At 32.1% G+C, this 16,977-nt stretch overlaps 1 protein-coding gene and 1 non-coding gene across 2 annotated transcripts in view; both read right to left on the bottom strand.

The window, feature by feature from the left end:
* The window catches only part of LOC109603753 (follistatin-related protein 5-like), a 148,594-nt gene that overhangs the window by 93,455 nt on the left and 38,162 nt on the right, over window positions 1-16,977 (bottom strand). The window contains exon 3 of the mRNA XM_049962619.1: window positions 5,973-6,071. Coding sequence (XP_049818576.1) covers window positions 5,973-6,071 — 99 coding nt within the window. The remainder of the gene's footprint in view (window positions 1-5,972; window positions 6,072-16,977) is intronic.
* Window positions 6,134-6,225, bottom strand: Trnai-uau (transfer RNA isoleucine (anticodon UAU)). The gene is given in 2 exon segments: window positions 6,134-6,169; window positions 6,188-6,225. It is a non-coding gene; the product is annotated as a tRNA-Ile (tRNA).

Genomic DNA, 16,977 nt, shown 5'->3' with positions numbered 1-16,977 from the left:
CTCTCGTTAGAGATAATATTTCAAAATGATCAAAACAGATTTTTATAGAAAATTTAACACTCTACAAAAAATGTCCCTCGCAGTTTTTTGATATATTCATTTTTTCAAAAGTTATTTAACATTACATTTGGATTGATTTAAAATTTTGACTTTTTTCTCATTTTCTGACGCAACCAAAAACTTTATGGGAAAATTTTATATGACATTTTTTGTAGAGAATTCAATTTTCTATAATTTATCTCCAAAAAAGTTTTTGATATTTTTTACAGATCATAAGTTAAAATATATATAAAAAATCTTTATTTGCTTTCAAGAGTTGGTTGTTTTGATCTTGATGTGACCAAGAATCAAATAATATAAATCGGCATTATTTGTTGAAAAAAAATCTTACTCTCATATTAATCAAATTGAATAAACAAAACATTTTTAGGTTAAAAATCTATTTATTTAAATAAAATGTTTAATTTTAAGCAGTAAAATAACATTTATTTATTAAAATTTTTAGTTTTCTGCAGATAACTTATGATCCGTAAAAAATATCAAAAAACTTTTTCGGAGATAAATTATAGAAAATTGAATTCTCTACAAAAAATGTCATATAAAATTTTCCCATTAAGTATATGGTTGCGCCAGAAAATGAGAAAAATGTCAAAATTTTAAATGAATCCAACTTTAATGTTAAATAACTTTTGAAAAAATGAATATATCAAAAAATTGTAAGAGACATTTTTTGTAGAGCTATAAAAATCTGTTTTTATCATTTTGAAATATTATCTCTAACGAGAGTTAAAAAATTTCAAAATCCACCGGCACCTCTTAATATTAATATTAAGAGCTGTAACATTCACAGTATTTTTTTTACCATTTCCAACAAGATTTTCGATATAAATAAGAAAAAAAATTTGTCGATTTTTTTGAAACAGTCATATATATATATATATATATATATATATATATATATATATATAATTCAAGGTATTTCTGTGACTCAGAATATTGGTACAATTTTCTTAATTAATAAAATAAATCCCAAAAATGAAAGACGAATTATAACATAACTGTTGTAGATGTAGTAACATTTGACACATGTGTTCCTCTATTTACATTGTACATGTTCACATTTGCTTTATCTAGGCCACTTACATTAGTCAGGTGGAGTTAAAAATTATCACCTCTGGCATATATATCTGCATTAAATCATTATAATCCCGATGGTACTCTAGGCGTCCTAGACGAATTATTGTGACAAATGGCACCATCCATTGATGGCTAAAAATGATTGGCGCCCGTCCCAGTAATAAAAAGTGAATTCTTGTGTACAGCCAGCGCATATTTCACCCGTTGGTAGGTCATCAATCCGCATTTCGTGGCATTGTGTGGTGTGTTGCCCCCCCGGGTCGACGAATATAGTAATTCACCGTGAAGCCCCCGTGGATATGGAATTGTGGTGCTGGTCACGTACCGCACTGGCCGCGTTCACAGATAAAAATGCCTTAGCGCCCCCTGAGCTCCTCCGTTACGTCGGTAATATGATGAGGCCCCTTTCTCGGTCGAATTTATTGCGAGTTAGTCGCCAATGATAAGCGGACGATAAGGAAAGGCTCCCCGGTTTTGTCTTTCCCGACCCCGGTCAATGTGCGACCCGGGATGACCCGGACTCTAACAGGCAGTCGAAAGACTTCCAAAAGGAATCTCAAATGGGGATTCTTTGATCTTATCGTCTCGGTATCCAAATGAACAATGACAGAAGCAGTTTTTTCAGTCGACTTCAATTTTTATAAGCGCATCTCAGAACTATTGTCAGTTTTCTAGCTCGATGTTTTTGTTTTACCTTACCATATTCACCATCTTATTCTTCAAGTATAACTTTAGAACTTTAATTGTCAATAGAAAAAGTGAAAAGTGGCCTTTATGCCAACGTGAGAACTTATTAGAGACTCAGAGGAGCTCCAAAATGTTACATCGTTTTAAAATTAAATGTAAAAAACTTAAATTTCTTTCTCCGGTACCTAATAAAACAGGATGGAGGCGAAGAAAACCTAAAAGTCAAATAAATGCAGACTGCGTGCGTAAGACGTCCCTCCCATATTAATTTATTTAGCATGCACAGCAAAAAACTTCCCTTTATCGGACAATAAAACGGGAAAAGTTGAGGCTCACCTTCCACATATCAATCCATCGATGCGCTGTTTAATTCGCAGCGCCTGCATCAGCGATTGGGGAATTGAATCATTTATCATACACGTTGGAGTTTTTCGGGGGGACGTGTGGGCGGCAAAAGTGTTAGACCGGCCTTTTGCTTGCTGCCCCGATATTTATGCGGGTTTCGGGCCTTAAGTTTTTCCCCATTCAATCGCGAACGATACGCCGGGCAAAATAATGCCAAACTTCCAAACAAACTCCTCTCTCCCTGAACTATTTAATGGGAAACCAATAATGAGTGCTGTTTGATTTGGTTTAAAGGAGAGGAACGGATTTGATGAAATAACCGTGCGTGGGGTATTGAATCCACTTTGCGGTTGAACCTAGTTAAATTAAAGTGGAAAAACGGGAAAACTTGAAATATGGATTAACGCAACGGCGATAAAAGATGGAATGAGAGCTCGTTGGTATACTCATTTAAACATCGTAATCCTTCTTTTATAGACTTGTTGTTGAAACCACTTCTAATGAAATACGTTGAATATGATCCGTCCGGAAAGCTATTTCAGACATTCCATCATGTCATTCCTGAGTTTATTACGAAGTGGATTCTTTAAGATGCAGGAATTTCGGTGGACATTTTCTGTTGCATTTCACGGTCTGTTTTTTATAACATTTATGATCTCATTCCATTAATATTCATCCATATAATTTCATAATTTCATCCATTTAAAATGAAAAATATTTATTATTAAGAGTTTCCTTTAAGGCACAATTTACTGTAACAATTGACATTAAATAAAAGAGTATTATTCATACACAGTGAGTTAAGGCCAAAATAACTAATATTTTAGCCGTACCTCATTGTGTGTGAGTAATAAATATTTAAAGGCATCTAACAGTGGATTTTGATGACTTGAACTGTCGGTTTAAAAGCTCCCCCTTTAATTTGGTGGTACATTCAATGCCAGCACAGCTAAATTTTTAAGAACACTTTTATGATTATTTAGTCTAAAACGATCGGTTTATACTTGAATTCGCCGCAGGAGTCATTTGCGACTTTCCAGCACTCTCCGGCTTTATTGCATCGTGAATTCTTTAAAATATAGGACCGGATACGGTAAATTCCAACCACGGAAGTAATACACACGTGTAATGCCGCTTTTTCTTTCAGAAAAAAAAATCTATCGCACGTATTCAGTGTAAATAAATAAAACATTTCCAATGAAAAGGCCGGTTTCAGTGGAAGTCGTTGGGAGTTTAACCAATCTCATTGTGCAAGTATAAAATAAACACGGTCTATTTTCCAAGCGCGGACATAAATTTGAAAATTGGTCGGTTATTTGGCCGCAAATGTGCACAATAACATAAAGTGTAGGCTCACAATGAAGCGAATTCCAGGATTTCTGCAACGTGCGACTTCTATGCAGAGGAACTATGGAACCGCAGCTTACTTTACCCATATTGCGGATAAATTGTTCTTTCGCTTTTAGATGTTGATAAAATGATGGAATTTTATGGAAATTTATTTATTGCCTATTTCTAATATAAAAATGTCATATTTGTAAAACACCGAGAACGTCAGAAGTATAATTAATATTTAAAAAATTTTATACATCGAAAACAAAGTGATTCAAAGGCAATTTATGGCCATTATAAACTTTTTTGTGCGAAGAATATTAATTCGTAATTTACCTAAAAACCCAAGCATTATTTAAATTCCGAGGAGGCTCAAATCGGAAACTTATTTGTCGCAGTTGGGTTTGGTTTTATTGTAAGGCCTAAATTATAAAATCAATATTGGTAGATGGAAAATCGTATTTCGGGAATTATACTGAAATATGGTGTACTTTTTGCGTAAAATTGATCCAGCAACAGATGTTCCTATCATAACTTATGTCTTGAATATAATATCTGGATTTATGAAATTAATGAAAGCCGTCCATAAATTTATAACTCGTAAAAATCTTCCGAATATTAGACTTCAATTAAAGTGTAGCGCCAGTAGCGAAAATTAACAAAGCAAGTATTTACTTAATTAAAATCTATACGAAAATTAATGGAACTTTATAGCATATAATGTAATTAGTTGACTAATATAATCAAAAGCTGCTAAAAGTACAATTTCAATCTATTTTACATCAGAATTAACACGCGTGATATTCAAATAAAATGAAATAATTAATTTAAAAATTAAGTCCAATTTAATCACCCTCAATGGCTGTACGAAATAAAACGTGACGTTTTATAAACCGTCCACGCACATTTGTTAAACCACAGAAAGAATATTGAATTTGAAATTCTCACCATTTATTTCGGATTTATAGATCGAAAACAATTTTTATGCAGATCAAGCAAAATTTTACATACATAACAATTCCATTAGGTGGTATTAAGAATTCGACGATAAATCAATACTGTCAAAGCGCCGGAACATATTGAATAAAAATAATCCGGGTAAACTTCTATTTTAACTTATCGTCACTAAGTACTTCTAATGTTTTGCTAAACTTTGAACTTTGAAACTGATTTTACTTCGACCTAGATGAACCATTTTTCTTCCGGAAACAGGATACTTTAACTTTTATGGAAGCATATTAAGCTTCATCCTTTCCTTTGTGTAGTTTTCAAAATTAGCATGGTTGGTACCTAATTAAAGCGATTAAAGTATCAAGTTATTAGGTGCTGAAAGTATGGTTTATTTTTAGGCTCCTATATATATAGGAATATTAAAATTTTGTAAGTCAAAATGACTCCACTTTAATTGTACTAGGTTGTATATATAGAGGGTGATAATCAGTCAATTTTTATGAAATTCTGAAGAAGAAAAACTTTTTGCATTTTTAAAGTACATATGCATTTTGTTTATTGTGTGCATTTAGTTAATTAATTACTAGAACTTCCAAGGGTATTTGTTGAAATTTGTTCAGGTAATTATGAATTAATATTTTCCAAGGGTATTTGTTGAAATTTGTTCGGGTAATTATGAATTAATAAATTAACTCCAAATGAGTAGATCAATAGAAATATTGAAATCTAAGGTCCATGATATCAAAATGGCAGGTAGATTTTCTTTTGCTCAAAGTGTTATTTCTCGATTGTGTATCCGACTTTATCAAACTGGCTCTACATCACAAGGGTCAAGGAATGGAAGACCAAAGAAAATTACTGCAAATAAAGATGGATATTTTCGATTAAGATCCAGTAGAGATCCTGCAGCCTCTTCTTCTTAACTGGCTGGAATGAAATATTTCATGTTCACTACACGGAAAAATTAAAATAAGTATCATAGATGAAAGAAAATATAATTGGGCTGTACATGGATGATCATGTGGTTCACCTCTGGTCCAGACGAGGTGTACCACGGAATTGTCGACGAATTTAAGAAATTTTCCCATTTCAAGAAAGTTCCATTATGAGTATGCGGCAAAATTTGTTATAATGGTATCTGAGAAGTAAACCACAAAACTTTCACGTTACATAGCTCAATACACGAACAGTTGGGAACGTTGGCTATTGAGATCTTACAACTTCCATCGAGGTTACCTGACCTAAATCTTATTGATCACGCATTGGATATGCTAGTGGCCACTTTCGAATCATTAACCTCACGCTAATATTCTGTAACCTCTCTGGGTACTCCCAGAGCTTCATGCTATAAGGTCTGTAGAGGAGGTGTCAAGTTTTAGTAAATATTATATTATTATACATTAATAAACAGATACGGCTAGAATTAATGTAGTGCAAATATATATTTACTTAAAACAGAAAAAAACATTCAACATTTAAAATATTTTTACAATTTATTTACTCAGATATATTAACCTTACCTTTATATGAGAAGTGGAGACAAATGGCATCACTAAAATGAATGCCAAAATTGTGTGGACAAGCATCGATCCTCTTCTTGGTATTCTCCAGCCACCCATCTGGAAACAAAATAAATCATATTTTGTAATAGTAATAACAAAGTAGTATATGAAAAAAAGTTTGCTCCAGGTGAGGCTCGAACTCACAACCCCGGCATGGCTCACGACTACTGTCTTATAAGTACCGTGCGCTAACCAATTGCGCCACTGGAGCTCTGAAATTTTTTTAACCAGTGACGGTATTTCACTAACACAGTTAAGAGTTTCAATTGTATCTAATCAAAATGTAATGTAAATTACGTATTAACATACACACGTTTATTTTATCGAACGTCCGTGGCCTCGTTAAATTTACTAATTTAATAACGCAACTTGACAGCTCATTTAAATGCTTTAAAAACACAAAAATAAGTTAATTTAAGATAAATTAAAAAATCTTTTCAGACGAACGTTCGCCTTAAAGTGGATAACTGTCAGAATTAATGTGGTTTATTGTCGGTTATTTTCCCAACTAAAGTCATTTTCACGAGTAATTAATTAAATTAATATCACCATAATTACCCTGAAAAATTTAATTTACCGTAAAGCAACGCCAATTTGGCGATGAAAGCGAATTAAATTACGTTTGATGAGAAAACATTTAAAACACATAAAATATCAGTGCTAGTTTTAATAAAATTAATTACCTTAAATGAACCATAATACCCCAATGCACACATGCATTTACGAAAACCATTTAAAACGCCATAAAAAAACTAATAAACTTTTTCAGCTACTAAGCGATCGGGCCGAGATGACCATCGAAGTGGGAAAATCGGCCATATATTTAAAGTGGGGCTTATTTATTGGCGTATATCTGATACGTATAAAAAGTGCATTTCCATTTATTTTACATATGAAAAAGTGGGATAAAGGAAAAGCCGGGGGTTCATCGGTAAAAGGCCGCGCCGACCACACACACGAATGTTTTTCCATATGAATTGAGGTTTAAATTTAGAACTGAATCGTCCTGCGTCCATTCGCTCGAATAATTGCAAGTGAGGCTTTATTGAAACGTTCATATTTGACTGGAATTATGCAAAAAGACAACGAATATCATCACATGCATTATGTCTATTATTCAACTATTCAAATCATCAATGTTAAAAACGTTACTGTTTATGGTCGTGCAAGCGTTAAATTTCGTGCTCCGATGAAATATGCGAAAGAATATCAATTATGCAGTATTTAGATGTGTTCGAGAGAACAAAATGGCAATATCATGTAATTTAATTACCATTATTATTAACTGGCAAAGTGTGCATAGACAGCATTAATACATTTTTGATAGGAATTTAACGCAGTGCTAATTTCTCGTCGTTACATTCGCAATAAACCACAACGAAAAGGCTAATAGTCCGTGCAATAGGAAACTCTCCTTAAAACGCCAGTTTGCAGTTGTCCCCATAACTACCGCACTTTACTATGCAAGTTAACATTTCCAATTAACCGAAACTTTTCGAATGGAACTCCAATTACATAAGTTAATTAAAATTCTTAATGTATACATCCGTAATGCTCGTACACTTCCTCCGTTTGAAATTTTAATTGCCCCCTTTTTTTTCCTCTTAACTTTTTCACCACGAACTGTTGCGATACCGCAAACTCGAAACAAGTCTGGATGTTTGAATGGACCCGGATGTGGCTAGTGAGGGAGTTTAGGATTCCCACATCTAACTTCTTTGTTTTTGGTCCATTTCCGGTCACGAAGTTGGCTTGAATCTTAACCACTCCATCATTGTTTCAAGCACATTGTTTATTTATCTCGACGGTGGCATTCTAGGGAGTTAACATTCTGTTGGTAATTTAAATGAATAAAAATTGTAATTACGATTTAAATGAGAAAATTAAATTTGTAATATAGTAAAAATAATTAATTAACTTAATTTAATAAAATAAAACCTCAAAAAGTAATTTAAATTTTATGATTGTTTTAATTAAATTTTATATTACATATTGATATTCTAAATTACATTGTATTTTTTATTTTATTTTGCTACAATTCGTGAAATTTGAGATCGAACATCAGCTTAAAACAAGTGATTCGTGGTATATTTGATAAAGTAGTAAATTTTAGTCTTGCCTAAACTAAATTGAGATCGTCCTGAAACCTACATCATTGAAGAAATTAAGCAATATCTCTTGCAATATGTTTGAAAATATAGATTAAATCATAAATGTCATAAATCAATCATCAGAAAGAGGTTTCTAAGTTAGGCGTTTGATAGTTTAAACAGATTATTATAATTCTTGCTGGTCTGAACAGTGAGTTGGAGCTAGTAAACCTTGAAGAATAGTTTTTTAACTCAAGAAAAATTTTGATTACTTACCAAGATCCCAAACGATCAGTTCAGCTGTCTCCTGCTTGTAAATTGACCAAGTTCGTGAAAAACTTATAGTCTACTTTTAGTTAATAAAAAAGTTATTCTGATACTTCCTGACGTCGAAAGACCACATTCCGCATTGGAGACTTAAAAATATTATATGGAAATATTTATCCCATCCATCATATAATTCAAATATTTATCTATGTCTGTGTCAGTTATTTTTGTTATTATTCAATTTTTTATGTAAGAAAACATTTTATTCTTAAGAAGAGATGTCTAAACTGAGGTTTATTTTTTCTTCAGCTCCAAGTTCTGTTACTTTATGACAACTCAAGATCTCATGTCATATTAGAACCTGAAAAAGAGCATAAAATTATTCAATGGAAAGACTTATCTCATCCATTGTAAAGTCTAAATATTTCTCCATGTGTCTGTAATTTAATTTTGTTGTTGTTCAATTTATTATGAAAGAAAAGATTTATTTCATACGAGGAGAGGTCAGAACTGAGATCTTTTCTTCACCTTCAAGTTCCGCTGCTTCATAACAAGTCAAAATTTCATGTCGTATTAGAAACTGAAAGGTATGTTAAATGGAAGAATCTATCCCATCCATCATTTAGTTCAGAAATTTCTCCATGTGTATGTTTTTAATAAAAGATTTAATTTTTAAGAGGCAATGTCAAATTTAAAGCTCTTCTTTTCTTCTACTTCAAGTTGGTTAAAAATTATAATACTGGTGACATTTTGTTGAGTAAAAGTTGTTTTAAAGTTAAATATTGAAAGTGTAAATTACTTTTTCTGGTACCTAAAATTGATGGCACGTTTTTGCAGGAATTTAATACGGGTCTGAGCTTCAATATTAAAGGGTGAAGGAGAAAAAGTTTTTTTAGTAAATAGATATTATGTATTATCAAAGATTGCAAAACTTTATACATTGATTTTTAAAACCAAATGAAAACTGGACCCTCGTGCCGACCTCCATCAACCTATTCGTTATATTCCCCGCAGGCAGGAAGTTTGTGAATCTCCTCGCGAAACTTCCATTCAAAAAAAGTTTCCAGTTAAAACTCCCCATAAATACGAATTTATTATGAAAAGACTAAAGGTCCATTTACCCCATTCGTCTTTCGTAACGCAAATAACTCCTTGCGGGACCAAATTAAAAAACCGGTGATGTTCTTTATCGGACGGATGTTAATTTAAACAGGACGTCGAAGAACCTCGACCGTAAATACAAGCTACGAAAATTAACACTAGAAACGGGCGCAAATAAAAGTGGATTAAAGCATGTTTGTGCATGTACATGCAGCAGGAAAGAGCAACTGCTGTCGGCGAATTATTGCCGTACATACAATTAAACAGCGCACAAGAAGACAGGCAATTCCAGATAAAGGAGTGTTCCTGCGGGCAGCAGGAAGGGATTTTGGGGCCCGGGGGTTCGTCGTATTCCTGGCGCACGTAAAAGCAGGAAAGGGTGTGCTATTATACCAACGGCGCATCTACCATTTTATACCCGCTTCGTGACATAGACAGACTAACTGATCATAAAGTTAATAGGGCCAACGTTTCGTGTTTAATTCGTCCAGGAATGCCGGCTAATCCGGTGGCGGAGTGCTTCGTCGAGGCACAGCTAGCTAGTTTTTATAGTAAGGATACACAAACTACTAGCAATAAGGCCGCCCTGTTGTTTTTATTCGCCTCACTTGGATTCGACTTAGCTTGGCTTTTTTCCAACACCACATCTAAATTAAAATTAAATAAATCTGACTTTTTACAACTAAAGTTAAAAATTAATTTTTCTTCCGGTACGTTTATGCATGTGCTTACGGCTCTTATATCTTCCCTTCCTGGTCAATTTGAAGTGAACGCTCATCTGATTTACTTATCGTTACACACTTCGTTTGGTTTTATTGCAGCCCGGCGTTCTTCTCCATCAGACAAACAGGGCGTGCGAAAAATATATATATACAAACGACAATTTATGTACGACGTATTGTCAGACCGCGTAACAGGAAAGGCATTTAATTGCGAACGATAAATCAAAAACGGCAATCGATAAATTCATATCGCTTCCACGGCCAGGGCAAATGGTCTCCGTACGCTTCGATGAAGATTATTTTGAAATTTATTAGGAAAGCAAATCCCTTGGGCCATCGATGATTCGCTTTTTTTCCCGCGGTTTGTTTACGATGTTCGTTCCTGGTTCCGGTTTTGAGGTGTATCCGAATGCAGTGAACCGTTTCCACATCGAGCTAACGGTATCAATAATTTTGGTTAGTGTTGATGTGTTAACATTGATTTAACGTTTTTAATTCAATGAAAATTATTGGCTTCATATTGGTTTAATGGAGATGAGATCATATCCAGTGCATCATTTAACGACTAGAAATTAAATGTTTATTGTCGAATCAATTGGTGGTTTCATTAGTGAAACTCAATAATTTTATTATATAATATATAAGCTTTATTATTTCATTTATAAGTACTCATTGAATCAATAAAAATGATGAGTGTTGCCACAGTATGTTTACCCCCTTGATTAGTCAGACATTAACATAATCCAATCCAACAACAAATAGTCCTTCTTCCTTACAGTTATCTACCCCTTATCGTTAATAGTCGAGCTATAAATTTAATTAGCGGAGACGAGAATGGCATTAGGCGTCCCCACGATCATCACTGTACAGTTTCCTTCAGCAGCATTCCTGCAGTTATTAATGAATGGTTTGTGAGTGAACGATACGGGGGGAATAAGCCCTTTATGATTAAATTCGGATTAAACACGGCGGTTGTGTGCCAGGCATTTTTATAACCCAGTTAGGAGGATCTTTAGCTTGTGATCTCCCAAACACGTAAGTACATAATTTAATATCACACAAATATTGTACGTTTTAAAGAAAATTAGAAATATGTTGCAGACTTTAAAACGTACATTTTAAGCTGACCTAATTCACGTTCCCGTCTCACCATACAGCAATAAAACACACACAATATATCATATGGATGCATTCTAGATTTTCTTTTGAGTTATTGCCTCACTTTTTGGCTAGAGCACGGTTTTAGGCATTTGCAAGCTCGAGAGGCCGTTCGTTTCGTGCAATTAATGGCATCCGTCTCGAGACTTCCAAAACCATATAAAGTGGAAAATTAGCTTTGGCTAATCTGTCGCAACTCGGTAAATTCAATTAATCCAATAAACGCCGCCGCGACTGTTACCCAACTTGCTTTTGCTCTTTAAGTTCAACTTCCGCTTAATTCGGGCTGAAAAATTCGGTTGCGGCTCTTTTACGGGTTTTCCAGCTAACAAAGTTAGCGAGTGATAATTACACCTAAATGGTGCCACTTTTTTTTTCGTCCCGGCCCAAAGTTGAATTGCATGTAAAAGATTTAATTCGGATTAACTTTTAATGGAAGATGTGTATCAAATTTTCTGGTTAGGTCACTTGTGAAATTGATAATTTATAGTTTAAAGCCGAAACGGAAAAGTTTTTTAACTTTCCAATGCTCATCCATGCGTTATTTTTAGTTTAAACGGTAGTTTCAGTTTTACAATAAGCGGAAAGAACCGAACAAAATAGGACATTATTAAATCTGAGTTTTATGGAGGAAGTTGTAATGTAAGTTTTGTATTGAGAAATTTAATCTGAACAAAACCACAGTATTGCAAAGATATTGATTCTTGAAATTAATTAAAAAAGTTGTGTAACCATGTAGATGCTTTTAAGGATCAATAATAAAATTATGTTGAAATGACAGGATGCCTAATGAAATTTGATGTCGAATAAAAGGGGTGCATAATATTAATTATTATGTAATGAGAAAAAGTTTTATCAAGATTAATTTTGGTACGCTAATTAAGAGGGAAAGCTCTTATAAAATAATTTGCTTTCATTGGGAGATTTTTTAATTTTGGGCGGATTTCTATCTATTTTTTCTTATTAATATATGGATAATTTGAATTATTTCAAAAATCCTGAATAAATTAATTCAATAACAGAACGGCACCATCTTTCTTCAGTCATAAAAAATCGGATAATTGTTCGACAAATGTTTTTTCAAAAATTTTCTACTCTTTGGAGCATTAAGAGTATGTTTTCATCAAGTAAATAAAATGAATATTTCTTAGAGAAAAATCAATTTTAAATTTGAAAAAATGCCGACTGCGATTTTTGCTTGAAATTTTTATGATTTTTTTATACTATATGCCTATTTTTTTAAAAAGTCAAAAATAGCATATATTCAAAAAAAAAACAAAAAAAAATTGTTAATAACGTAATTATTAAATTTTTTATGAATTTTCGAAAATTTATATTCTTTAAAATAAAAAAAAATATATCATTAGAACTTGTCTTGGTCAATTGAAAAGAATCAAAGTTTCTTAGAGAAAAATTAATTTTAAATTTGATCAATACTGATTTTTGAAGTTTTGGCTTAAAATTTTTGTGAAATATTTTCTTTTAGATTGTATATCTAATTTTTTCAGAAAGTGTATTTTTTCAGAATATTTTCAAAAAGGAAAGAAATAGTAACATAACCTAACCTACTTTTTTCAGAAAGTTCATCAAAAAATAGAATATTTTTAAAAACCAAAACGTAATTTTTTATGAAATTTTGAACATATTGTAATTTTTATTAAATTTAATATGTTTGACATGTTTTTTTAAATCTCTATTTTTAAAATACCCTATTACTCTATTATTACTTTTTAATGATTTACGATAAATTTTGTTTGAAAAAAATATCAAATTTTTGATATTCCTTTTTAAATAATTTCTATTTTACCGTCAGCATATAAAGTTATATTTATTAACGACTGAATTTACTGAAATTTTACGAGTTTTTTCTATTTATATCATATATTTTCAGTATTTCACGAGTTAAAAGTTTAAATTAATATTTTTTTATTAAATTTGAAAAATTTCGTTATTAACATTTTTTTTAAATATTCTATTTTTGATGAACTTTTTGGAAAAAAATAGATTAGGTTGGAAAAAGTTAGTTTAGGTTAGGAAAAGTTCTAGTTTCTATTTATATCATATATTTTCAGTATTTCACGAGTTAAAAGTTTAAGTTAATATTTTTTTATTAGATTTGAAAAATTTCGTTATTAACATTTTTTTTGAAAAATATTCTATTTTTGATGAACTTTCTGAAAAAAAATAGATTAGGTTAGGAAAAGTTAGTTTAGTTTAGGAAAAGTTAGGTTACGTTAGGTTAGGTTAGGCTTTATTGGATTAGGTTTCTATTTTTTTTTCTGAAATTATTATATTTTTAATAAAAATAAACATACAGTATAAAAAAATGTTTCATAAAAATGTCAAGGATAAACCTCAAAAATCAGTATCATTCAAATTTAATATTAATTTTTCTCTAAGAAATTTTGATTCTTTTCAATTGACCAAGACAAGTTCAAATGAGTTAGGCGTGATCGCCGACATTACCGACAATTATTTTTAAATGTGATATTTTTGATGAAAAAATAGGTAGTAGTAGTATAAAAAAAAATTTTCATAAAAATTTCAACCAAAAATCAGCAATTTTTCAAATTTGAAATCAATTTTTCTCTAAGAAATTTTATTTTTTTTATGTGTATTCTTTAATGCTCCAAAAATAGTATATTTTTAATAAAAAAATATATGATTTCAATTTTTTATACCCAAAGATAGGTTGCCAATTACCATGGCAAGTTATACAAGTACATTCCTGTGGAAATATGTCAACTCAATGAATATGCAAAAAACTATCAGCCACATTTATAATTACAACAAGAAAAAATATACAAATAAATATAACGAATTTCTGTATTTTTGACCACATATAACATATCTTTACACAGTCTGGAACGAGTGATGTTAAACCGGGCACACCAACAGTGACTTTGGCATAATCTTCAGTACACAGCTATAAATTTCTGCTTAACAAGCGCGTTATCAATATTTGCGAATTTAATTATTATCTGTTCACTCCGGGCGTAAATCCTAATTAACCCCGATTATGAATTGTGCATCTCCAGTGTCTATACATCAAGTTCGTGTCTCTCCGCAGTACGTGTCACGGCAGTCTGGCTTCGAGAGGCCACTAACGCTCCGGACTGTCCGATCAAATTAATCTGCCCATCATACAGGTACCCCCGTACCCGCTGCACTTTGAAACACATGTGCACTTGAAACTGGAACAAGCGACTTTATGTACCCGATTACGATTCGCATGGGACGGACACTTCATCATTGCAGAAGTTGAAAATGATTGATCGAAAATGTGGAATGAATTTTCCCAGTTAATTGCTACATTGTAACAGTTCATAATATTGTATTTGTTTTTTTTTCTTTTAAAATATTATTCAAGAATATAAAGAAAAAACTGATGAAGTAATATATATAATTTGAATAGTAATTCCAAAGTAAAATTTTATTGTGTGCTTTAATTTTGAGCTTAAAACTTTACATCCATAGTCAACATCACATTAATCAGTAAAATATTCTCTCTACTTTGTTACTCTGATCATAAAGCCAACTTGTTTGCTATTCTACATAATTTTCGGCTTGGAAAATATTCCAAGTTTGTAATAATATTATATAAACGAGAAACACTTGAATAATGACTGTGTAAAATCAAAACCTTGTCGGAAAGGTATGTCCAATTAAAACACCAAAATGAATAAAAAACCAATTAGTAATGGATGTCAGGAAAACATATTTCAGTATTTCCCCGTAAGACACTGGAGAATCCCAGCCGAATAATTTAGCACCTCCCGACTCATTCCCTGAATAATTGATTGGACTGGACATCTTCCGAAGTCGTAAATACATCCGGGCCGAACTGAGACCAAACTCCCTCCCCAACCCCCAAATTCTTAGTCGATTAAACGAGACACGGCAAATTAGAACCCTCAACCGATCCAAGTGATACCGCGGTTCCCGTGGTTATAATAGATGCACGGTTATATTAACTCCTTCGGCTTAAGTCGGCGAGAACTGTCAGGATTAAGGTCCAAGGAGAGTTCGGGTGGCCGTAAACTCCCTTATAATCTAACCGGGTGTCTATTGTAATATCATTTCGGGGTAATAAACTAAGCAGTTTGTAAATCTGGGCACTTATTGACTTCCTGGAGGTGCCTGCGGTCCCGGCTCGGATCTCGATGGAAACAATTTATGGTGGTAAATTGTTATTAACCGACATTCGATACCCGGTTAAAATTGTTATATAACCATTATAATTTCAACAGATAATATTATTTTCACTAATTTAAATTCTGTAATCATTATTTTACTAGTTGACTAATAAGTTTGATTTTCATTAGGAGAGGGCAGCACTATACACAATACCAGATTAGGCAACCAATATTTCTCATTTGAATTCGTAATATTGTTATTTTTAAAAATAAAAGGAACACATAAAAGCATTTTTCAAAGTAAACTAGTGATTATAAATTATTTAGTAATAATATATTTTTATATGTTTAAAACTAAGGCAATTAAAGCTAACCGACTAAAATCGTTAATTAAATTTATCAAGCCGGAGTTAAATGAATAAATTAGCGTTACAATTAAAATAATTTACCAGGGCAATGTTAAATCCATGCGATTTATTATAAATAAATGGGAACACCAAACGTTACTTTACTACCACAACCGCATAAAATATACATATCGACTAACGCACTAAAAATAGTTAACAGCCAACTATTTTAAATAATGTGCACATTAATAAACTTCAGACTGTCGCAACTATGTAAAGTTTTATCACAAAAATAACAGAGTGTTTGATATTTATGAAGTGTTTCTACCAGTATCGTCTCTAGGGTATGAACGACGGAATTACATTTTTAAAAGTTGGGGCGGCAGCTCTCCTTAAATGACACGTTCAAGCCTAATTAAACATAGCCACGACAAATAAATTTTAAAATTAACGGTGAAAAAATAATCTCCCCTTTAAAAATACTTACGAAGCAATTTGGAAATGGGTTTTGTTTCGTATTACAGCATTTTGAGTATAAGTAGAAGGACGAAGGAATGAAAATTACTTTTCAGGTAATTTACTGAGAATATTTGATGGATTACTCTCAAACAACTCCGCAGGTTATTATGATAAGTTAATATCTGACAGGTTATTATATTTCGTAATAAAAAAGGTCTTGGGAAAATAAATTAGCGAGTTCGCACGTTGAAGCGTAAACAATAAATGATTTATGTAAATAGAGGAAATTTGAATTTAAAAAGGTTTTCGTCTTGTAGCAAATTATATTGATCCAATAAATATTTACACTTCAATGGAAAAGCCACTTTTATAAGTTAATTGTGAGCCACAATAATCATATTTTAAACTTATAATTCACTAATGGCGTATCTAAGAACATCAAATTTATATTGTTTATGATGTATTTTGTATTCAGCTTCAACTACTCGTTTAAAGATGTTATAGATCAGGTCCTAACTTGTTCATGAGGACAATAATTCTATATTGGTTGTTTCAGTATCTTCTTATGATATTCCACATTTCTCTTGCTGAAATTGAGTGTTTCAGATGCTTTGATGGAAGCTACGAACCTTAATATTTATGGTATTTACAGGTGTGTTTTCAAAATGGCCTAATGATAACCT

This window comes from Aethina tumida, chromosome 2 (assembly GCF_024364675.1).
Source record: "Aethina tumida isolate Nest 87 chromosome 2, icAetTumi1.1, whole genome shotgun sequence".
In the NCBI taxonomy this organism is placed as follows: Eukaryota; Metazoa; Arthropoda; class Insecta; order Coleoptera; family Nitidulidae; genus Aethina; species Aethina tumida.
The sequence above is the reverse complement of the archived record's forward strand: the minus strand, read 5'-3'. Positions and strand labels throughout refer to the sequence as shown.